This window comes from Triturus cristatus, chromosome 10, assembly GCF_964204655.1.
Source record: "Triturus cristatus chromosome 10, aTriCri1.1, whole genome shotgun sequence".
Classification (NCBI taxonomy): domain Eukaryota; kingdom Metazoa; phylum Chordata; class Amphibia; order Caudata; family Salamandridae; genus Triturus; species Triturus cristatus.
The window spans coordinates 139,532,465-139,553,053 of record NC_140593.1 but is presented as its reverse complement, the minus strand read 5'-3'; the positions used below and the strand labels follow the sequence as shown (position 1 = coordinate 139,553,053).

The window sequence follows — 20,589 nt, the reverse complement described above, 5'->3', positions numbered from 1 at the left end:
TGATGTTACCTGTGGGCAGAAGCACATTTGGTTGTCCAAAATAATGTCAAGATTTTTTCAGTTGTGTCGTCGCAGAAGGGGAGGGGGGGTTGACCCAAGTCCACAGGCAAGATGAAAGGAAGGGTTAGATTAAAGTTTGGCCCATTTTTGAGGATGATGAATTTCAGAAAGATGAGAACCTCTCAATGGTGGTGCAAATTTGAACATATACTGAGGATTACTGGGTGATAGATTAAATCTAAACATATAGTAATGGGGCAAAGTAAACATGGATGTAATGAGTTAATGGTGCAAGTCAGAATTATGGGGCAAATCTGAACATGGTATTAATTGGTGGGAATTGTTTGCATGATTGTGCCTACTCCTGCATATTGATTGCACTGGCATAATGGGTCAAAATCCACACATGTACTTGTGTAATGCTTGCAAAGGTATAGTGTGGGCAATTCTTTATATTTATTGTGGGGGTCCTTGGCACAGCAGTACATAACACTGGTGTATTATTGTATTGGCATAATATTGGTGTTTTGTGCAATCTTATAACACTGTTACTACTGATGACTCAGGCTTCAGTTGTTGCTATCTGACTTGATACATCCATGTACTTGCTCATTTACTCATTTATTCACTCACCAATTCATCCTTTCACCGATCATTCATTTATAAACATATACTGAGTCATGCATTCTGCCACTTATTCGTTTATCCATGTATCCATCCAGCCTTTGACTCAACACTTTTGCCCACTTTCCCATGCCCAAACACACACTCGCCGTCAATGAAAAATCACTTTCACTTCTAAAATTACCAGGCCTATTGATTTATACACGGTTATTGCAGATTTTCATGTATTATGTGTTTGATTATCACACCACCCACTGGTTTGTGTAGATGAGTAGTAGAGTGTAAGGAACCATGGTAAACTGGAGGTTCTGTTCTTTAACAAGTGATTCTCTTGATTGAAATAAAACTTCTCTGCCTCAAAGAGAAAGTGCAGGCTCATCATATTCTGGGTTGTTTCCACCAAAGTAATCAAGCATCCTCTAGTGCATTCATGGTTCTTGCAGGAAAGTCATTAATTTCATGAGTGGCTGGGCAATATCTCGACCTTGACCAGATCAACTGAAGATGCACTACCACAGGTGTGCCATTTTTCTTGGTAAAATTATTTCTTGATGAAAAAGACTGGATGTATTTTCATTATAATAGCAAATGGCAACTAATTGTTTTTTACTTACTGGTATGACTGAAATTAGCCCAGTAGGAATATATAAGAATTGATTTTGCCTAGGTTGTTTCAATGCACTATGATACAGTTCCATTTCATCTTGCCTCTGCAGGAAGCACTGCTTCCTTTTCTGGGGTTGTCTCACAAATGATTGCCAGTTCTATCACTATAATTCTTACAATTCATTAGAATGACAAATGAAAGACCAGGACTTGAAACAGTGGGCCTGACAACATTAAGCCATGTGGCAAACCAAATCCTTGTGTTCTTGTTAATTATCAGTTGTTATGGGTTATAACGTGAGCAAGTGTAATTGGTAATGACTTTTGTAAATAGAGCTGACTGTTTAAAGGGAAAGAGAGGAGAGGCACATTCAAATGTATTAAGAGGAGAAATGATGGCCTATTATATTATTCCAGTGCAAAAGAGATTCTGGAGGTAGGGGAGCTAATTTGAGGTTTGATGAGGGTGCTTAGGAATAAGCGTAGTAAATGACTACGCTAAACTAAATGTGTGGGACTACAAACCAGTTTTAGGCTATAATAACACAAGTCAAGAAGGACTGGAATGTGCACAGCTGAATACAGCACTTGTGTGTCGGTAGCCAAGTAGGATATCTGTCATCCTTCTATTTCCTAGTAAGATAATTATTTTGTCTTGGTAGGTACCAGCAGTGGAACCATGGCTTGCTGGGACATGAGGTTTCAGTTGCCAATCTCCAGTCATTGCCATCCAGCGAGAGCTCGAATCAGACGTCTTCTCATACATCCGCTGTACCAGTCGTGTGTGATTGCAGGTGAGACGAAACTCCAAAATTACTCTTTCTTATGGGCTACTTTTATTTATTTTTTAACCTTTTTGGATGTCTTGGGTGCTTCCTCATTCCATACATGAAGCAGTGTCTTTCCATATGCTGCTCTCTACAGATGTTTGAAAACTACAGTTAAATGCCTACTATACAATTTTATTTGCCATTACTTCTGATCACAGTCAGAATAGCTAGCTTTATAGTTTGTCTGAGTGGCAAAGATAGTTTCTAGAGGAAAAAAAAGGGAATTTGAGACTGTGGTTCTACAGAGGTATTGAATATTGATCATTTATTGCATATCATATCTCCTTTCGAACACATCGCGTAGCACAAGTTTCTGCAGCTCAAGCTGTGAGTATGGCTAGAAGAATATCCCTTCTTTTAAAATGTCACTAGATTTGGTTCTAGGTTTATAATCCTAGAACGCCCCAGTCATTTTGGCCATTTCTAGTAGAACTATGCAAAATTCCAGGTATTCAACATAATTCTCATGTTTTTTGGATTTTTGTGTTACATAAAGCTCTCAAAATTGGGTTGTGATGCCATGCTGTGTAATTACGTGCCATTGTGGTACAAATTTACCACAAACATGCGATTTGCGGTTACTATTTACCTTAAATGCCCAGGAACAACAGAGTGCAAAAGGTATCCTCCTGTCAAAAGTTTATGCAAGGATGCAATTTATCGCTAAAATGTAGCGCTAAAAGACGAACTTGCATTTCATGTAAGTGCATGTAGTTTTGCTGAAATTTCACGTAATACCCCAAAAGCAAATTATATACGTTTTAGACAGCCCTGGTTTCAAGCTGACTATTGATATTCAAATGTATCACATTCTGAATAATCAAAGTAAGGTAGATGAATGTGCAGGATCTGCTTTATCTATTAACTGACTAGCTGAAGAGGATCAGTTCATTCTGTGCATACGAAAATGTTTACAAAATGTACTGCAGTAGTATCACTTCTGGATTTGAACTCACTGACTACAGATTCCTGTCCAATATCTATGTGTATTTTAGATATACATACAACTCCCTTTCGCTTTGGTGTGCCTCTTTTTTTAACAACCTAGCAAGGGTGTGCTTTTCCAAATGCCTGTGCTGTTCAAAAGACGTATTTGAGTCTGAAAAAAATCTGTTTCTCTCAGAGAAATAATTCATGTTCTTATATGAATGAATTCTGAAGGATGCTACTAATAGCAGATTCTTCACCTTGCGGATCTCCTCAGGTGGAACCGGAATCTCTTGCACCCCAATAGGTATCAACTTCATCCTCCGTTTAACTCCATCCTGCCTTTGGACGACGGAGGCCTGGCGGTGCCTGACTTCGAACTTTATTACCTAGCAGCGCAGTTGCAGATTTTCACGCAGGAGGTGACGCGAGTATACCGGGGGCCAGAGCAGGACAGGGAGGAGGGCACCCCTCGCCATGTACTGGCGTATATTACGCTGCAGCAGCGGCTGGTTATCAGGGACCTCTCTCTGGAGGAGCAGACGTTCCGGCAATGCTGGAACCGATCGCAACGTCGAGCCGGGGTGCGGCGTCCGTATGCGCCGGAGATCCCATTGGGAATGGTGACGGCGCTCCCGCATGGCGGAGACTGGTCGGGACTGCAGATGTGGGAGGAGGCGGGCCTCCAAATGTTGGGTGACTTATACGAAGAGGGAGCGCTGATCCCTTACCAAGCGCTGCAGGAGCGCTTCGACCTCCCGCTGGGAGACTACCTGCTGCATGCGGCAGTGACAAGTGCGATGCAGGCGCATTGGGGAGCGGGGCTCCTGGAACCCGCCACATCCGCTGCCTGCCAATACAGCATGATGTCTGCTGGTACTTATAAGGCGGTGACTTGTCTGTACTCCAGAATGTTGCGTGAGACTCTGCGGCCGCTAACGGCACTGAAGGCGAAATGGGAGCTGGAAGTGCAGACTGAGATCCCTGACGCTACGTGGGCGGGGCTGGTGCGGCGAGCTCGGAAAAGTACCAGGAACGCGCGCTTCCAGCTGATACACTACTATATTCTCCACAGGGCCTACCTTACACCAAGTAACCTTGGGAGGTATTTTGGGGTGGCAGATGCGGCGTGCCCAAGATGTGGAATGGTGGGAGCGGAACTGGGGCACATGCTGTGGGACTGCCCTCACCTACAAGACTACTGGAGGGCAGTTGGTGAAACGCTGACCGAGGTGACGGACAGGGACTTACGATACACTAAGGCGGTCTGTGTCCTACACTGGTTTCCTCACACACCCAAGAACAAAAATACAAGTAGATTTATTGACATGGGCCTCCTATTAGCTAAAAGGGAGGTGACGAGACTCTGGAAGTCAAAAGCGGGCCCCACGCACGGGAGGTGGGTCAGGGAGCTGCAGAAATGGGCGGCGAGGGAAAGCACGCTCCGATACCAATCAGCAACCCGCAAGGCGGATGACAGGGCGCTAGAGGCGGCCGCGGCATGGGAGGGACTGGTGCAAGCCCTGCGAAATAGTATGCTGGAGGAGGACGAGGCGCCGTCCGAGCCCGAAGGGGCCCCCCGGAGCAATCCAGCCACACAAACACAGTGAATAGTTATGTACTTCTGAATGGTACCCAGTTTACAAGTGAGAGCCGGGAAAAGTCGCAGTTGCGGGAGTGAGCACGGGCGGTGGGGAGGGAGGGAGGGGAACGGGGAATGGGATGGGGGAGGGGCAGTGTTGGGGGCGAGGGACGTAGTCACCCTATCTTGTTAGCAGCAAAAGTAAAGCTCAAACTACAGTTCAGTCTGATGATCCCTGAACATCGCTGCCCGGCCTCCGGGATGTGGGCTCATGAGCTGTGTACGGCTGTCTGAATGGCCACAGGATATGTGGCATTGGTATCAGTGATGCAGGCAAACTAATAATGTATGCTGCTGCTATTATTGTTCTGCAATAAAAACGGTTTTACAAAAAAAAAAAAATGAAGGTCAACGGGTAGAGGGAATGTAGAGGGAATCACACTGTACATCACTTAACTCACAAAATAGGATGGTTCCGGTGTCATTTGTTCGGACCTCCACAAGCAAGGTTAATCCAAACTCCTATCCCATTTCCCTTTCGGAGTCTAAGAGGATACGATGGTCAAGAAAGGTTTCTTGTCACCACCAGTCTAGCTTTGCACTCCTTGAATGTTGTTTGCCTTTTGTGTTGTTATTATCACTCCCTTCTGGATATGGCATGTGACATTATACCACTTTGCCTGAAGATTTTTGCAAAGCGTTTGCCCAAACAGTGCTTTTGCTTAAACAGTGCAAGATGGTCAAGATGCTATTAAATATATCTTGCATTCTGGTCTTGACACCACTAATTCTGTTGCACTCACATCCTTATCAGATGCCATGCTTGGATGCCTTTCACCAGAGTTTCGGCAGACAACCAAACTGGCTTATCAAAAGGCATGACCAGAAGAACAAAGTGAATGGCGAGAAAGCAGCATTTTAAGAACAGCAGAACTACAACTCGTTTCCTTTGTTTGCTTTTTCGGCACACCAATTTCACCAATAATACTGTAGAGACAGAAGGTATGCAAGTGCCTTAGCTATCACCAGAGGTAGCCATCATAGCTGGCTCAGTAGCCAGCTCAACCTTTTCATGGCTGTAGGGACAGGGATGGTGCCAAAGGCCACCAGCATCAGCACTGATCCTCTTCCTCTTCTGGCACCACTGCCAAACCTCCTTCGCACCCCTTCCAGTTACCCTTTGGGATTGGCTGGTCAAGGATCCAGTATTGCCTACATGGCTGGGGCTTGATTACCTCAGACCAACGTGTCCTTCCGATCGTTCTGTTTGGTTATTCCTTTCCCTTCCGAACAACCGCTTAACATTTCTCCGGTTTTAGTTCAGGCATATGCAGTTCACTTCCATATCTTCTCCCGGGAAGTGCTGATGTTACTCGCCAATGGTGTGATCTAGATTGTCAACCAGGTGGAGAGATAAATGTAGTGATGCTCTTAGAACTTCCTGGCCTCCAAGAAAGATAGGGGGCTAAGACTGATTTTCGGACCCCAGGCTAGTGAACACGTTCCTCAAAAAGAAGTTCAAGATGATGATGTTTGCAAAATGTCTCTTGACCTTGGACTTCGTGGACTGGATGCAGCCTATGGAGTTGCAAGATGCATCCATTCAATTTCTGATTCTGCAGTCCCACATGAAGCACCTCTACTTTTTAGTAGATCAGAATATTTTCAGTTCACCATCCTGCTCTTTGGCCGGACACGACTCCTTGTGTCTTTCCGAAGGTCGTTTCTGTGGTAATTACATATTACTTGCTGTTGAAAGTGGGGTTGCCTCCATTCTTTTTGGACAACTGCAAAAACGTTGTTGTCTGCCCTGAGAATTTCCATCAAAGATCCAAGTCCCATCTTCTGTATCAGATCCTGCCCTTCATAAGGGCCATCTTGGATGCGTTCACTGTGAAGACTTCCCACTTTTACTGCAAGTCCAGGTCCCAATGTTTCAAGGGAGAACCATTGTTCCAGCCTTGATGGGTCTGAGGTAGCTCGATCTTCTGACGTCATGCATCCTCCTTTTGGATTATGCCCATTGGTCGATGGGGGCTTGCACTGGAATGTATGGGCTTATAAGGCAGAGTATTGGGGCCTCACCCAACTGGTCACCAACCCAACATACAGCGCAGGACACATGCTTGACCTGATGTTCCCTGCCAGCGATAGTCAAGTACAATCATGTCACCGAGCTTACCTGGACCAACAACGCCATCGTCCACTTCACCATCAAAGGATCCTCACTCCCCACCACCAAGCCTCCCAGCTTCTCCCACCGCAGCTGGAACAAACTGACTGAGATCCAATGCACGGACGCCCTCAACACCACCCAATCCTGGCTCCGCAACCAACCTGGAACAGGCCGTTGAAAATTTCTCCGTCTGGATCACCAACTGCGCCGAAAGAGCAGCCCCTATCAAGCCTGCGAAGACCAAGAGATCCACCAAACAAACCAGCTGATATACACCCAAACTCAGGACCATGAAACGCTTCTGCAAACACCTATAAAGGTGATGGCGCTTCAGCATAATTCCACAGACCGAGCCACCTTCAAGTCAGCCCTCAACAAATATCGTTAATGGCTGATAGACACTAGAAGATGCGCCCTGGCAGACCGCATCAAAGCCAGCTCCAACCATAGCAAGGAACTCATGAAAATTGTCAGAGAGTTCTTCTGCCCTTCAGCCACTGAGAACGCCATCCTCTTTTCCCAGGAACTCTGCAGCACCCTGGCTGACTATTTCCAAAACAAGATATCCACCATTTACAGCAACTTCGAATCCCAACCCACCGGCTTTTGCAGCCTCCTCACGCCAACTGATGCTACCCACAAGCATTTGCTCACCGCATGGACACCGCTCACCACACAGAGCACCACAGCCATCATGAACTCCGTCCACTCTGGAGCACCCATGGACCCCTACCCACCTCTTTAACTTCGGGAGCAAGGATATCAGCACAAACTCAACTTCATTCTCAACATAGCCATCACCACAGTCCCCTTTCCCGATCAATGGAAACACACAGAGGTGAGAGCCCTCCTAAGGAAACCCTCTGCCGATCCCAGCGATCTCAATAACTACCACCCCATCTCTCTTCTCCTCATCCCCACCAAAGTCCTCAAGAAGGACATCAGCCATCAGCTCACCAAACACCTAGAGAGCAAGAATCTGCTGAACTCCTCCAAAACTGACTTCCACACCAACCACAGCCCAGAAACTGCCCTGATCACCGCCACGACAACATCAGGTCACTCTCCGACCACGGGGAAACAGCAGCCCTGGTCCTCTTTGACCTCTTGGCAGCGTTCAACACCGTATCCAACCACACCCTCATCAAAAGACTCCGCCACATCGGGTTCCAAGGAACGCCCTTAAATGGATCAAATCCTTCCTCACAGTATGAACGCAAAAAATCTGCCCACCATCCTTCACTTCAGAACCCAAGAGCATCATCTGCGGCGTCCCTCAAGGTATACCCTCAGCCCCACCCTGTTCAACACGTGTATGATGCCCCTGGCCGACATAGTCGGAACGCACGGCCTCAACATCATATCCTATGCAAATGACACCCAGCTCATCCTCTCGCTTTCAGAAGACCCCTTCACCACCAGGAACAACTTCCACAATTGCATGACAAGCGTCGCTGACTGAATGAAAACCATCTGTCTGCAGCTCAACACGGACAAGACGGAAGTGCTGAGTTTTGCGAACAACACCTCTCCGTGGAACAACGCTTGGTGACCCTCCGAACTTGGACACACACACTGACAGACCACGCCCGCAATCTCCGCATTATCCTGGACAACAAATTCACCATGAAACGCCAGATCAACGCAGTCTCCTCTGCTGTTTTCTACACCCTCCGCATGCTCTGAAAGATCTTCAGATGGCTCCCCATCTACACCAAGAAAGTCGCCATTCAAGCCCAAGTCTCCAGCCTGCTGGACTATGGCAACGCGCTCTATGCAGGACTCACCACTCAACTCCTGAAGACACTCCAGACGATACAGAACTCAGCCGCCAGACTCCTCCTTGAGCTCCCCAAATGGATCCACATCACCTCCACCTGAGGAACCTCCACTGACTCCCCATCCAGAAAAGATGCCAATTCAAGATGTTGACACGCCTACAAGGCCCTCCACAACCAAGGACCAGCATGCATCAACCACCTCCCTTGCTCACTGTGCCACTGGATTCAAGCTAGCCTTGCTGATGAGGGGTGATACTCCGAAACCGGTCCTAGGATGCTTGTTTCTGGCAGTTCGGGCTGGACTACTCCCATGAGGAGCAGGGTCAAGACTGATTTGCATATGGCTGGGTCCAAACTGGTGTGGCATAGTGGGCAAATGAATGATGGATTAAACCCAGATCTCTTGACTGGGGGTTGAGTGGTTGAAACGTTTTAGCACTATGTCCATCCTCTTGTTTTGTTTGCCATGTATGCTTTTCTGTGTCATCATGTCAGCTGGCGGTATGAAGTCATCATGAAAAACAATGGCTCCACCTACAGACGTGCATGAAATCTGTGGAGATTCTCAAGGTGAGGAATCTCTTGTTTGGTGGATCATCTACCACAAAGAGCATTGCCGAAGATAAGTACATTTTTACTGATATGACCTCACAACATATTCCTTCCTCCATCTGACCAAGGTCTATAACAGCCAATTGGTTCAGCAGAGCCAGACACCCCCACCCTCACTAAAATCAGACCTTGGCTTTTAGTCTTGGTGCTTTACACTAGCAGACCACCCAAGCATGATTAGTGGGGTGCAGCTTTCACATCCAGTTACCTAGGAAGAAGGAGGACCCATGAAGTTTAGGCATGAAGACAGGATGAATGGGCAGAGCTAGCACAACTGTTTTCTGTTACCTCAGCGGCAACTACACATACAACTTCACTACCCTATACTCATAAACATACACTGTGCTGAAAGTCCACCCCCCTTTGCCACAAATTGTCAGCAGGTGGGAATCAAATTGGAGACATGGCAGGCATCAGACCCAGATACTTAAAGTTACTGAGGTAGGTACACTCGGAAAACTGCACACAGGCTGTCCCACTTCAGCATAGAGTTCATGTCAAAGCAAAGCTCCGTTTGACATATTCTTTAAACACTAAACTCCTGCAGTGTCACTGCTGCTCTAATTACCTTGTTGCAGTTGATTCTACTAAATCCACAGCTGCAAAAAAATGTGGGCCACCACAATCTAATTTTCATTATCGTACTGCATTGCTAGATCTGCATGTTTATTAAGTCTGGAAGTGATTGTAAGTAAGGTATTTTGCTACCATCTTTTCAGAGGCTTTCTGATGCCCTGGAATTAGGACCCATCTTGTTTTGCTCGTGATATACATCGACAACCTTTACATACAACCTACAATCTATAAATACAGCCAGTTACCCTGCAAATGGTTATCCTTCCCTGTTGCATAATAAGAATGCTTAATAGTCTTTGGTGTCCCCTTGACTGTTACTCTTGTGTTAACAGCTGTTCAAGGCAATAATGAAGTTTCTATGTGGGATATGGAGACAGGAGACAGACGTTCCACCTTGTGGGCCAGCAGTGCTCCTCCACTTTCTGAAATGCAGGTATTATTCCTTTTCTTTATGTACATTGCTGGTTAATTTAAAACTTAAAAAACCAATGGTATGTTTTCTTGTTTTGATGTTGATTTTTACTGTCACTGTTCTGATCTCCGTTAGCATTATGCACTATGTGAATGAGTAACAGATCTTTAGAAGCTGTTTCACTTGTTTAATTGATGCAACCAGAGTATTTTTGTCTTGCTGAATTTAGGCTCTGGGCATGGCACAGCAAATAATGGAATTATGTGCCTTCTTCTAGCATCTATTTTCAAAAACATTTCATGGCTAGGATAGGTGGCAAGCAATTCAGAGTTTGACCCCAAAAAACTGTTGCAAGGCAGTCTATGGCTTAGTTCAGTGGAGATCCTTTAAGTTATTTTCAAAGCAAGATAGTTTAACCTTGTTCTAATGTGGTGGTTCTGGTGATGTATGGTCAAGCAGGTTAAAATACTGACCTTGTTACTTGAGAACTGTTGGACATAAGATTTGTATTGATTAGTATGAATCGAATAACGGCTTATACAAATAATTTTAAAAAACGACAAATTTGAGTCATTAACAATAGTACAAAAAGTATATGCTTTCATATAATTTTTCACATAAAAGTGTCGTACAATATAGAAACATTATAGTTGAGCTAGCCTTATGTGAACTAACAGTGTTGAAAAGTTTAAATTCACTGTGGTGAGGGGAGTGAAGGGGGATGTCAGCCAGGTCCCAAGATAAGAGCTCCGCGCGCTCCAGCTGGGTTTCCATTGTATCTACTGACTGAGACAAATGCAGTCGCAGGTATGAGGCATAGACAGTGGTAGCATTGGATGCCAAACCGTGCACCCGGGCTGTTTCAGGTTGGAATTTAGGAAACTGGACTGCAACCATTTGGACCCAATCGGAAGGTCTCACTAAGTGTAGAGTAACATGTGTTGACAGTGGTGGCAAGGCCTACATCAGGTCCCCTGAGGTGTGAAAGGCCAGGTTCGGCTGGGGTGGAACCATTCCTGTAGCAGGCAAAGCAAGCAATTGCAGAGACATGCAGAGTCTTGTGATCGGACAGGACATGATATATTCCCTGGTGGCAGAATATGGCTGAAAAGAAAAGCCAAGAAGTTTACTCGTAGGGCTTTTGAGGGAGAGACGTGCAGGAGTCCTTGTGCTGCTCAAGTGGTAAGCTGGAAGAAGCTTCAAAGTGAGATGTTTATGGCATGTAGGCTAATGGCAGCGAGGGCCCAGTAACTACACCACTGAGAATAACCTAAAGTGGAGATGGCTGAGACTGATGAGCAGTGGAAGGTCACAAATGGTGGGAAAGAAGAAAACAAAATAGATGTTTTCCAGTATGCGCAAGGCTGCACACAAAGAAGAGTTTATGGAGACTAAATCAAGGAGCTCAAGAGGGGTGAACACCTATTGTCGAGCTCAATTTCAGATTTGAAAACCGAACTGCTGGAGACAATTGGTTTCGTGGAAACTGTTAAAAGTAAGAAGAAGCAGATGGACCTTAAAAAAAAGAGTAGCAATGGTGAAACAGAAAACTGGCAACCTCAACGCCAGGGAGGTTGCTACTCATCCGTTAGAATGTGTGATTAAGTCCAGAAATTATGCAGTGTCTTGAATCAGTGGCAAGTGGATCAATGGGATAAGTTGTATAAAGTGAATTTGTTACATTTCTTCCCACACTGCAGTTAAACCCAGTGCCACAGGATGTGTGTGATATTGTAGTTATGCTCATTACATCCACGGCATATGTCATTCGGTAACAAACTAGCGCTGTGCAGTCTCTTCGGGAACCAGTACCTTGAATGGGGTACTTTGAAGGACAAAATCATCACTTCTTGAAGTACTCTAGTGTGTGACTTCTATCAAGTCTTCCCAACCTGCTTCAGTGTAATATATGTGGAGTATGGCCTGCCATCAGTGTCTAGTAGACTGTTCTGTGAGTTTAGAGTATAATGAATTTGCCATAAGACCATGTATCCCTGAGACTCCTACTTGCCAAACTAGCACTCAGTTTACAATGGCAATCTCCAACAGCCTCACCAATTGAGGTCTGGCATGGAGCAGTGCATAAGTGGCGGAGGAGTATGCCCTTTGTTATGAAAAAGTGCGCCATTTACGAAAACTACCTATCTCCCCACATTGGGCGACCCTCCCAACTCAATTTTTGCAGCATATCAAGAACGACTATCTTCCCCCCGATCAAGCTTGCCCCCCTGTTGCTGCTACAACAAGCTTCTCTCCCCTCCGCATTGTAAACGCAACACCGTATAATACCATCCTGACCCCACTCCTCAGCCCTCCCACCCCTCCATGTCTGAGCCCTCCCCATTGGACCTGTCTCATGTCATTTCTCCCTCGCTTATTCAACATTCAAATGTGGCCACTACCTCCAACTGCCCCCCACCCCTTTTCTTTTTTTCCTACAGTTTAGAGGTTTGGAAACCCATGACCCTCTCGCTATTACTTGTACAACTAGTCATAGAAAACATGTAATTGTATTGAGAGTGGAACTATCACTGTACTGTTTCAATATTAAACCCAATAAAAAATGTTTTTTTTTTTAAAACATGGATCCCTGAAATCTGGTGCATCATATGCCCAAATGTTGTCAAGTATTGCAAGAGCTGTGGAGTTCTAGCTGTGGAGGGCCCAATCAGTTTAGAAGACAACTGCACAATTGTCTGTACCACTCGTGCTGGCCTTCTGCCATATCAAAGTCACGTCATATGTCCTGAAAGTCTCTAGGCCCCCCATTGGACAACAGTTGGTCTCGTCTCATAATACCACTTCTTGCCCATTCCTGCCCCTCCAGGGCTTTCCTGTTAATCAATAATCCAGCATTTCCCCAAAATGGGTTCAAGAAGTGGAAAAGGGGGTCTATTTGGAGAGATTTGTGAGCTTGTGTTCAGTCTGGTAGCATGCAATTTATTACAGGGTTTAAATCTGGTAATGTCTGTGGAAGACATCTATATACTGGTAATACAGAGTCCGCACAGTGAAAGAGTTGTCTCTCAGTGTTGACCCACATGGGCTTACGTAATGTTTTGGGTATATATTGGGCAAATTGAGACAAACGCTGTGCATAGCAGTAATGTCTCATGTGGGTATTCACAGGCCTTCACTAGAGATATGTGGCCCCAGTATTTCTGGTTTTAGTATCGGCCTGGATCTTCCCCACATAAACTTGTTAATATCGGAATTGAACGCTTAAACTTTTTATGTTTTATTAAAAGCGGGGGCATATTGCAAATGTAGTTGTAGCGAGGTGCCACAGTCATTTTACCCACTTGTACTCTACCCCACATGACTAAATTGACTCAAGTCTACTGTGCAAAGTTAGAAGTCATCTGTGCAGTCTAAGGATATTAATTGTGATCTGTTACATTTTCCAGCCCTCTATTGACCTTAATTTCTAGGCACATTAGGCCCTCGGGATCCATCTATACCATGAAGACAGGCTGTAGTCACATGCATGGTGAGGGAGTGGCACTTTGCATATATCCTTGTTGGTTTGGTACCCAGGAAAGCCGGAGAAGTCCTAAAAGAGGGACAGAATTACAGGAATCGAGATGGATGGCTCAGCTCAGCCCTTTTGAGGGTGTGGAAACGATTTCCACTTTCTACCCTGTTGAATACCTTCCCCACGTCTAACAAGAGGGCAAATGCTATGGTTTGGTGGACTCTGAATGCCCACAAAACCATGAGAAAATGTATTAATACGATTACTGGATGTTCTACCAGGTACAAAACCAATGTGAAATGTATGTACCAGAGGGGCAGGTACCCTGCTCAGTCTGGTGGCCAGAACATTTGCCAAGATCTTTATATTCACATTAATAACTGAAATGGGCCTATAATTTGGGTAGTTAAGGGGATAGTTTTCAGGTTTAGGGAGGGGTGATATGATTGCTTTGTTAGAGAGGGGCTTCAGCGGTCCTAAAGACTCTGCTGCCTTGGATGCTTTTTACAGCAACGGATCAAGCAGATGCTGATTTTGTCAAATTCCCATGGGTATGCATCTTCCCCAGGGGAGCGGCAAGTGGGCAAAGCTTATGTAGCTTCCTAGATCTCTTTCTCGGTTATTTCACCTTCAAGGAGTCCCTGCTGACGAGGAAGCGAGCTTTAAAAGTTGGAATAACTCCTCTACCAAGACTGCAGTGTTTGGTTGGCTGGATTCATAGAGAGATTCATATTCTCCACAATATCTATAGGATATCTCAACGGATCAAAAGCAGCATCAACAACTTCATACAAGTTTTTTCAGTCATGTTTTGGGGGTCCCATTTAGAACATAAGGTGCTAGGGGGTCAAGTACACAAGATCCACCAGCAGTTCGGGTTTACCTGCCCTGGGCTGTCCGGTGCAGAGGTGCTGGAGGGGTTGTAGCCTTGTGCACTTGTAGGGAGGGCGCTTAGAAACCGGCTGCAGAGGGGAATTTGGGGACAAGTCTGGGAGCCCCCAACAGAGGACTCGGTTCATGAGGGTCTTGGGAGCAGGGGGGCACAGTCAGTTTTTGTGGACCCAGGTCGGTTAGCTTGGGTGCAGAAGGTTTTGGTCAGCTGTTCCCGTGTGTCGAAGGTGCTCGCAGCTCTTGGTAAGATCTGCAGAGGGAGAAAAAGCAGGACAGCAGGGCTACTCTCTGTGAAGGCCTCGCTGGTGCAGGAGTCCCATATCGGTAGATTGATCTTGGCCGTGTTTTTGTCCGGGCTGGACACTAAACAAGCCTTGGTTGCGGCAAGTGGTCCGGTACCCCAGGTAATGGTGCAGGACGGCTCCTGGGGGTCTTATAGCCTCCAAACTTGGTGGGGAGACAGATCCCACCCTCTGGAGCACGGTGACCTCCTCCTGGGTGGCTGCTACATCGGTTGACCCGGGCGGTCAGCAGAACGGTGCACCGGATGTTGCATGCAGGGAAGTGACTCCTCCATGTGCTGGCTGATTGGCGAAGTGCTGGCAGCCCTCCAATGCTTTGGAGGATGCACATCTGCCGGATAAGTCGGGTTGTCGCAAATGTCTGGGCAGGAGCAGTCAGGAAGGGTTTGGTGTGAAAGTCCACAGGTAGTCTACAGTTCTGGCTTCTTCAACTCTTCTTCGTCCTTCATCTTTTGTAGTCAGGCAAATCTACGTTCCTGGTGTCCGGACCATCTAAAAATTTAATTTAGGGGCGTTCAGGGGAGTGAAGGATAGTAATCAATGGGATACTTCCCCTTGGTGTCACTACACCCCCTATGTGACCTGTTCCTGTGGGGACTGGGTATAACCCTGTCCCAGAGTTCCTAATTCCACCAAAATTAAGATGGTGTACTTGCTTGGTTCCAAGGAATGAATTTAATTGGGAGCCTGTAACAGTTAAGTTTTGACTCCCTGAAAGGCAGTTTGGGCCTTGAGAGGTGAATTCAACTTAACGCTATCATTGTGTAGATTCTCTGCAATTCTCTTCAGGATCTTTCAGTTAGAGTGATGGTGAGGTGTCCCTTGTGGTTTTTGGGAGCCTTGTCAAGGTCCCATTGTTGATGCTGGCGAGGATGTTGTGCCTGATTCGATTGTGTGTGTGTGTGTCAGTGATACCTCGTCCTGAGGCGGAAGCCGGGACTCTGTATGCACTCTTTGTAGAATTGCTAATTTTAAATTCGTCGCATTTTTAAAAAGTACCACGAAAAATCTGTCATCAGCACTTTATTTACCTGCTCACTTTGTTGTATCTTGGCGCTTTTAATTACTCCCTGAACACAGATTCGCTCTTAAAAATAGGGGATCTCTTGGCTGCTGATCGCGCTTGATCTCACCCCTCGCAGCCGATTGGACGCTGCTCGGGGGGCCGCCATCTTAGGTGAGGAGCCGGACCAGGGTCAGCATTCCTGTGCTTCGCCCCTCCCGCCCTCCCGCCCTCGACCACTACAAAATGGAACCCCCATTCTGTCGGCGCAGCGGACGGGCGCAGCGGGCGCGCCGGCGGCGCGCCGAAGGCGAGCCCGTCTTCGCCCGTCCGCGCCCGCACGGGCCCAGGGGCCACAACCCCTGGCCCCCTCATCACATACCCTGCGAAAACACTCAGGGACCTGCAGCTTTCCAACTGCCCTTTGCCGCCTGGTGTGTGGGAGCGCACTGCCCTCCTGGAGATCACTAGTAAGCTGCCTGACCCTGGCACTCACTCTGACCATGGTCTTGTCCATTCTTGTCCTATGGCCCCCCCTTTGGCATCTAACAATGACACCCATCTCCGTGTGCTCTACCTTAACACTCGTTCCATGGTGAAGCATCAGCTTGATTTATTCTTGCTGCTCAACATGGATAAACCCGACATCTTGCTCCTAACGGAGACCTGGCTCACGCCGGATTCCCACCCGGATATCCTGGCGACCCTCCCCCCGGACTATTACATCCTCAATGTAAACCGCCCTCTTAGTCGCCCGGGAGGGGGAGTAGCGGCCATCATACACAAGAATCTCAGATTCCTCACCTCCGCTTCACTTACCCTACCAGGGGCAGATAACATAGTTATCAGCGTGGAAACCTCCGGGGGTGCCTTGGCGATTGTACTCCTCTATCGCCCCCCCCAGCCAATGCCATCATTTCCACTGTCCTTCAGTGAGCAAGTAGCCGACCTGCTCACCCACCATTCCCGACTCGCCGTATTTGGCGACTTCAATTACTGGTTTGACGATGACCAAGCCGGACCCCACGCCATCGAACTGTTTGAAATCTTGACAAACCTAAATCTGTCCCAACACATCTCTTCCCCAACTCATATCAAGGGTCACATTTTGGACCACATCTGGACTCACAACCTCGTCCTGTCTTGCCCAGTCATCTCCCCCTGCCTCTGGTCTGACCATCACCTGATTGACGTCACTATTTCAATTAAAGGGAAACTTAAGGCTCCTCCCCTCCCCGGGGGACTGAGTCGCAAATGGAATTCTTATGATTCCCAGGGATTTATTGATCACCTGACCAACACCTACCCCACTACCCTCCCCGAATCAGATATTGATTCTATGTCAGATGGGATCACCACCTGGCTGTCATCAGCCAGCGACATATTCGCCCCTCTCACCAAATTTGCTCATACTAGACATGGTAACTCTCATCGCTGGTTCTCAGAGGAACTGAAAGTACAGAAACTTAAACTGCGTCACCTGGAACGAAACTGGAGACGGGGCTACTCCAAGGAGGACCGCACCGAGTTTGTGAGGGCCCGGAATGAATATAAGAACGCTATTACTAAAGCAAAGGCCTTACACATCACGGAAAGAATCGATACAGCTAGTGATAAATCTAAAGAAATCTTTAAAATCTTCAACGATTTCTCATCTGACCACAGAGTACTTCCAACCCAGGCCCCCACCCAGGAAACCTGTAATTCGCTCAATTCTTATTTCATCCAAAAAATTATAAACATCAAGAATGCTATTCCTCCCTCTACCCCTCTTAGCCTTCCTGACTCCCCCCCTTTTAACCCTTGCTCTTTCATCCAGTTCCCACCAATCACCGCCAGCACTCTCGCTGAGCTTACCTCTCGTGTTAAATCTGGATCTCCTAGGGACTGCTGCCCCCCCCAAGTTCTTAGGGCAACCTTCTCTGCTCTGCCTGATTGTATTCTCCCCCTTCTGAATACCTCCCTCAGCTCCGGCTCGGTCCCCAGGGCTTTTAAGGAAGCCATATTGGTCCCCCTCTTAAAGAAGACAGGAGCCGACCCCGCCAATCCTGCCAACTATAGGCCCATTTCTTTTCTGCCTTATATCTCTAAACTTCTCGAGGCCTACGTCACCACCTGCCTCTCGGCATTCGTCGAGAGCTCCGGGTTCTTGCTACCTAACCAGGCAGGCTTCAGACCGGCGCATTCAACCGAAGCAGTCATTCTAAAAGTTTTGGACACCCTTCGGGAGAATGCCGATAGAGGGTCCCCTCAGGCGTTGGTCCTTTTGGACCTCTCGGCCGCCTTCGACACGGTGGATCATGACATCCTTCTCCACCGTGTCGGACAGGCAGGCATCAAGGGACCCGCCTGGGAATGGATCAAGTCCTTCCTCTCGGGCCGAGCTCAAACAGTCCATCTAGGCCCCTTTACCGCCACCCAGGTCCCCACCACCTGTGGAGTCCCCCAGGGCTCCTCTCTGTCTCCATTATTGTTTAATTTATATCTGCGCCCACTTATCCATTCACTGAGCTCTTGGAATTGCACTGTCCTCAATTATGCTGACGACATGCAAATCATTTTTCCATTAGATTCCCAGGATGCTGCATCTAACTTTCAGGGAGCAATGCTGCATATCCAACAATGGATGATCTCCAACCAGCTCAAATTAAACCCTGAGAAGACGGAACTCCTCCTGCCTGGTACCAGTCCTCTATACTGGGGCCCTCACTTCTGGCCTAAGGAGCTTGGCATTCCACCTAAACCTTTGAATTCGGTAAAAAGCTTGGGCGTTACCATCGACACTGATCTCTCTCTTAAAACTCATGTTGGTACCACCATTTCTGCCAGCATGTTTCAGCTACGCAAAATTCGCAAGATTTCCCACTTATTCTCCCACGAATCCCTGGTGCAAATTGTCATCTCCCTCGTCCTCTCGGGCCTGGATTTTTCTAATTCAATCTACTGGGGGCTACCCAAGTCCCTCCTCCATCGTCTCCAGCTGGTGCAGAACCAGGCAGCTAGACTTATCTGCAAAACTCCCAAATGGCAATCCGCCAGGCCTCTCCTGGCCAAGCTGCACTGGTTGCCTATCGAACAGCGAGCTGCTTTTAAAATTGGCTGCCTGGTATACAAGGCCCGGCAGTCCAAGGGCCCTGCCTTTTTAGAATCCCTTCTGAACCCTCATTGTCCGGTTCGTAACCTCCGCTCTGCCCATCTTCATCTTCTCACCACGCCGACGGCCAAACTAAAAAAACTGGGCGGCTGTAGATTCAGCTACTTGGCACCCAAATTATGGAACTCCCTCCCTCTTCACATTAAAACTTCTGGTACCCTACTAAGCTTCCGAAAGAGCCTAAAAACATGGCTCTTCTCAAAACTCATGTAAACTATGACTCCCACCTCCAATCTCAATCATAGCGCCAGGAAACCTTTGGTGTCAGTGCGCTCTATAAATATAGCATAAGATAAGATAAGATAAGATCTGTGCCCTTGGTTACTTGTTCAGGTGGTACTATTTCCTTATTCGATGAGTCCAAGTCAAAATAGTTCTCCAGGTCCTCTGGTTTGTCATAGTTTCTTGTTTTATCATGAACAGTTTTTTTTTTATCATAATGGCCCGACGGAGATGTGAATATAGTATCGAAAGTTTAAAAGCAAACGTTGTTTCTCCATCAGTAGGATTTCCCTGGCATGCTAATGGCATGCTATCAGTAGGAGAGGTCTATCCCTGAACCCTGTCCTCATGTATGGATCTGATGTGCCCGTTGCATTTCAATGGGTTCTGGCATGTCAGTGCCTGTGAGACGTGGCAAGAGTTCATTAAAGGACCCCTTGATACAGTCATTCTCAACTTTTTCAGGTAGTCCGTGTATCCTGATGTTATCCCGTGTGGACCTGACCTCCATTAACTACCTTTTACTTCAAGTGCTGCATTTCTTGTTCCCAATCTGGGATTGGATCAATACGACCTTCAGAATCTGAGTCTGGATTCTAAAGCAACGAGTTGAGAGTTGATAAAGGAAAGGTCCGCACAGACCGAATGAAGCTCAGAGGACCTGGTTTGAAACTGTAGTATCAAATTTTACAATGGACTTGACAGATGGTTGAGAGCTCTGCTTTTGAAGTGTCTCAGTCTTCCTGGCTTGCAGCCGGTTAGGCTTCATGCCAGGGCTTAGTTGTGCCCAACAGAAGACGCATAATAAGAGTAGCATACACTCTTTGATGGGCATATGATCAAAGTTCAAACCGTGGGCGAGATGTCTTGCATTATCCTTCCGAAACCCGAAGCTGCTGTGTCTAAAGAATCGCCACACTGTTAGTTGGGGCAGAAGGCACTATTGGGGCTAATTTCGAGACATTGCACTGAGAAAATGACCCAAGACAGAGGATGGAGTTCATGTATCAAATTCCTTTGTGCTCATTGTAAAAAATGGACAAGATCTTAGTGTGTTGGTGCCTAGCTAATAGTTATGAGACAGGGCCATGTTCTTGCTGTGTAGTAACCACCTAATCTCTCACCAGAGTCTGAGATTTCTGGATGCGGGACTCAAACCCCCACACAAACCCATATCTGCTCCTGACGGGGACGTAGCCCACCAATTATGCAGGTCGTCTCCTGCTGTCCGCGTTCCTGCTTCTTCCTCCAGGAACTCACCAGTTCCACTCCTCTATCGCATCTCTGGATTTGCTGTGGAGAGGAATGGGCTCTGTGTAGTGTGCCCCAGCCCTATATGCTTTTACTGCCTAGACTGTACCGCAGCGGTCATGTGATTGTGGACGGCTGCAGGTATTTCTAGCCACCATAAGCAGT

At 47.0% G+C, this 20,589-nt stretch overlaps 1 protein-coding gene across 2 annotated transcripts in view; it reads left to right on the top strand.

The window, feature by feature from the left end:
* PIK3R4 (phosphoinositide-3-kinase regulatory subunit 4) overlaps positions 1 to 20,589 on the top strand; it is a 188,811-nt gene that overhangs the window by 148,850 nt on the left and 19,372 nt on the right. For both annotated transcript variants that reach the window (XM_085630648.1, XM_085630647.1), the window contains 2 exons: positions 1,893 to 2,024; positions 10,047 to 10,147. In XM_085630648.1, coding sequence (XP_085486774.1) covers positions 1,893 to 2,024; positions 10,047 to 10,147 — 233 coding nt within the window. The remainder of the gene's footprint in view (positions 1 to 1,892; positions 2,025 to 10,046; positions 10,148 to 20,589) is intronic.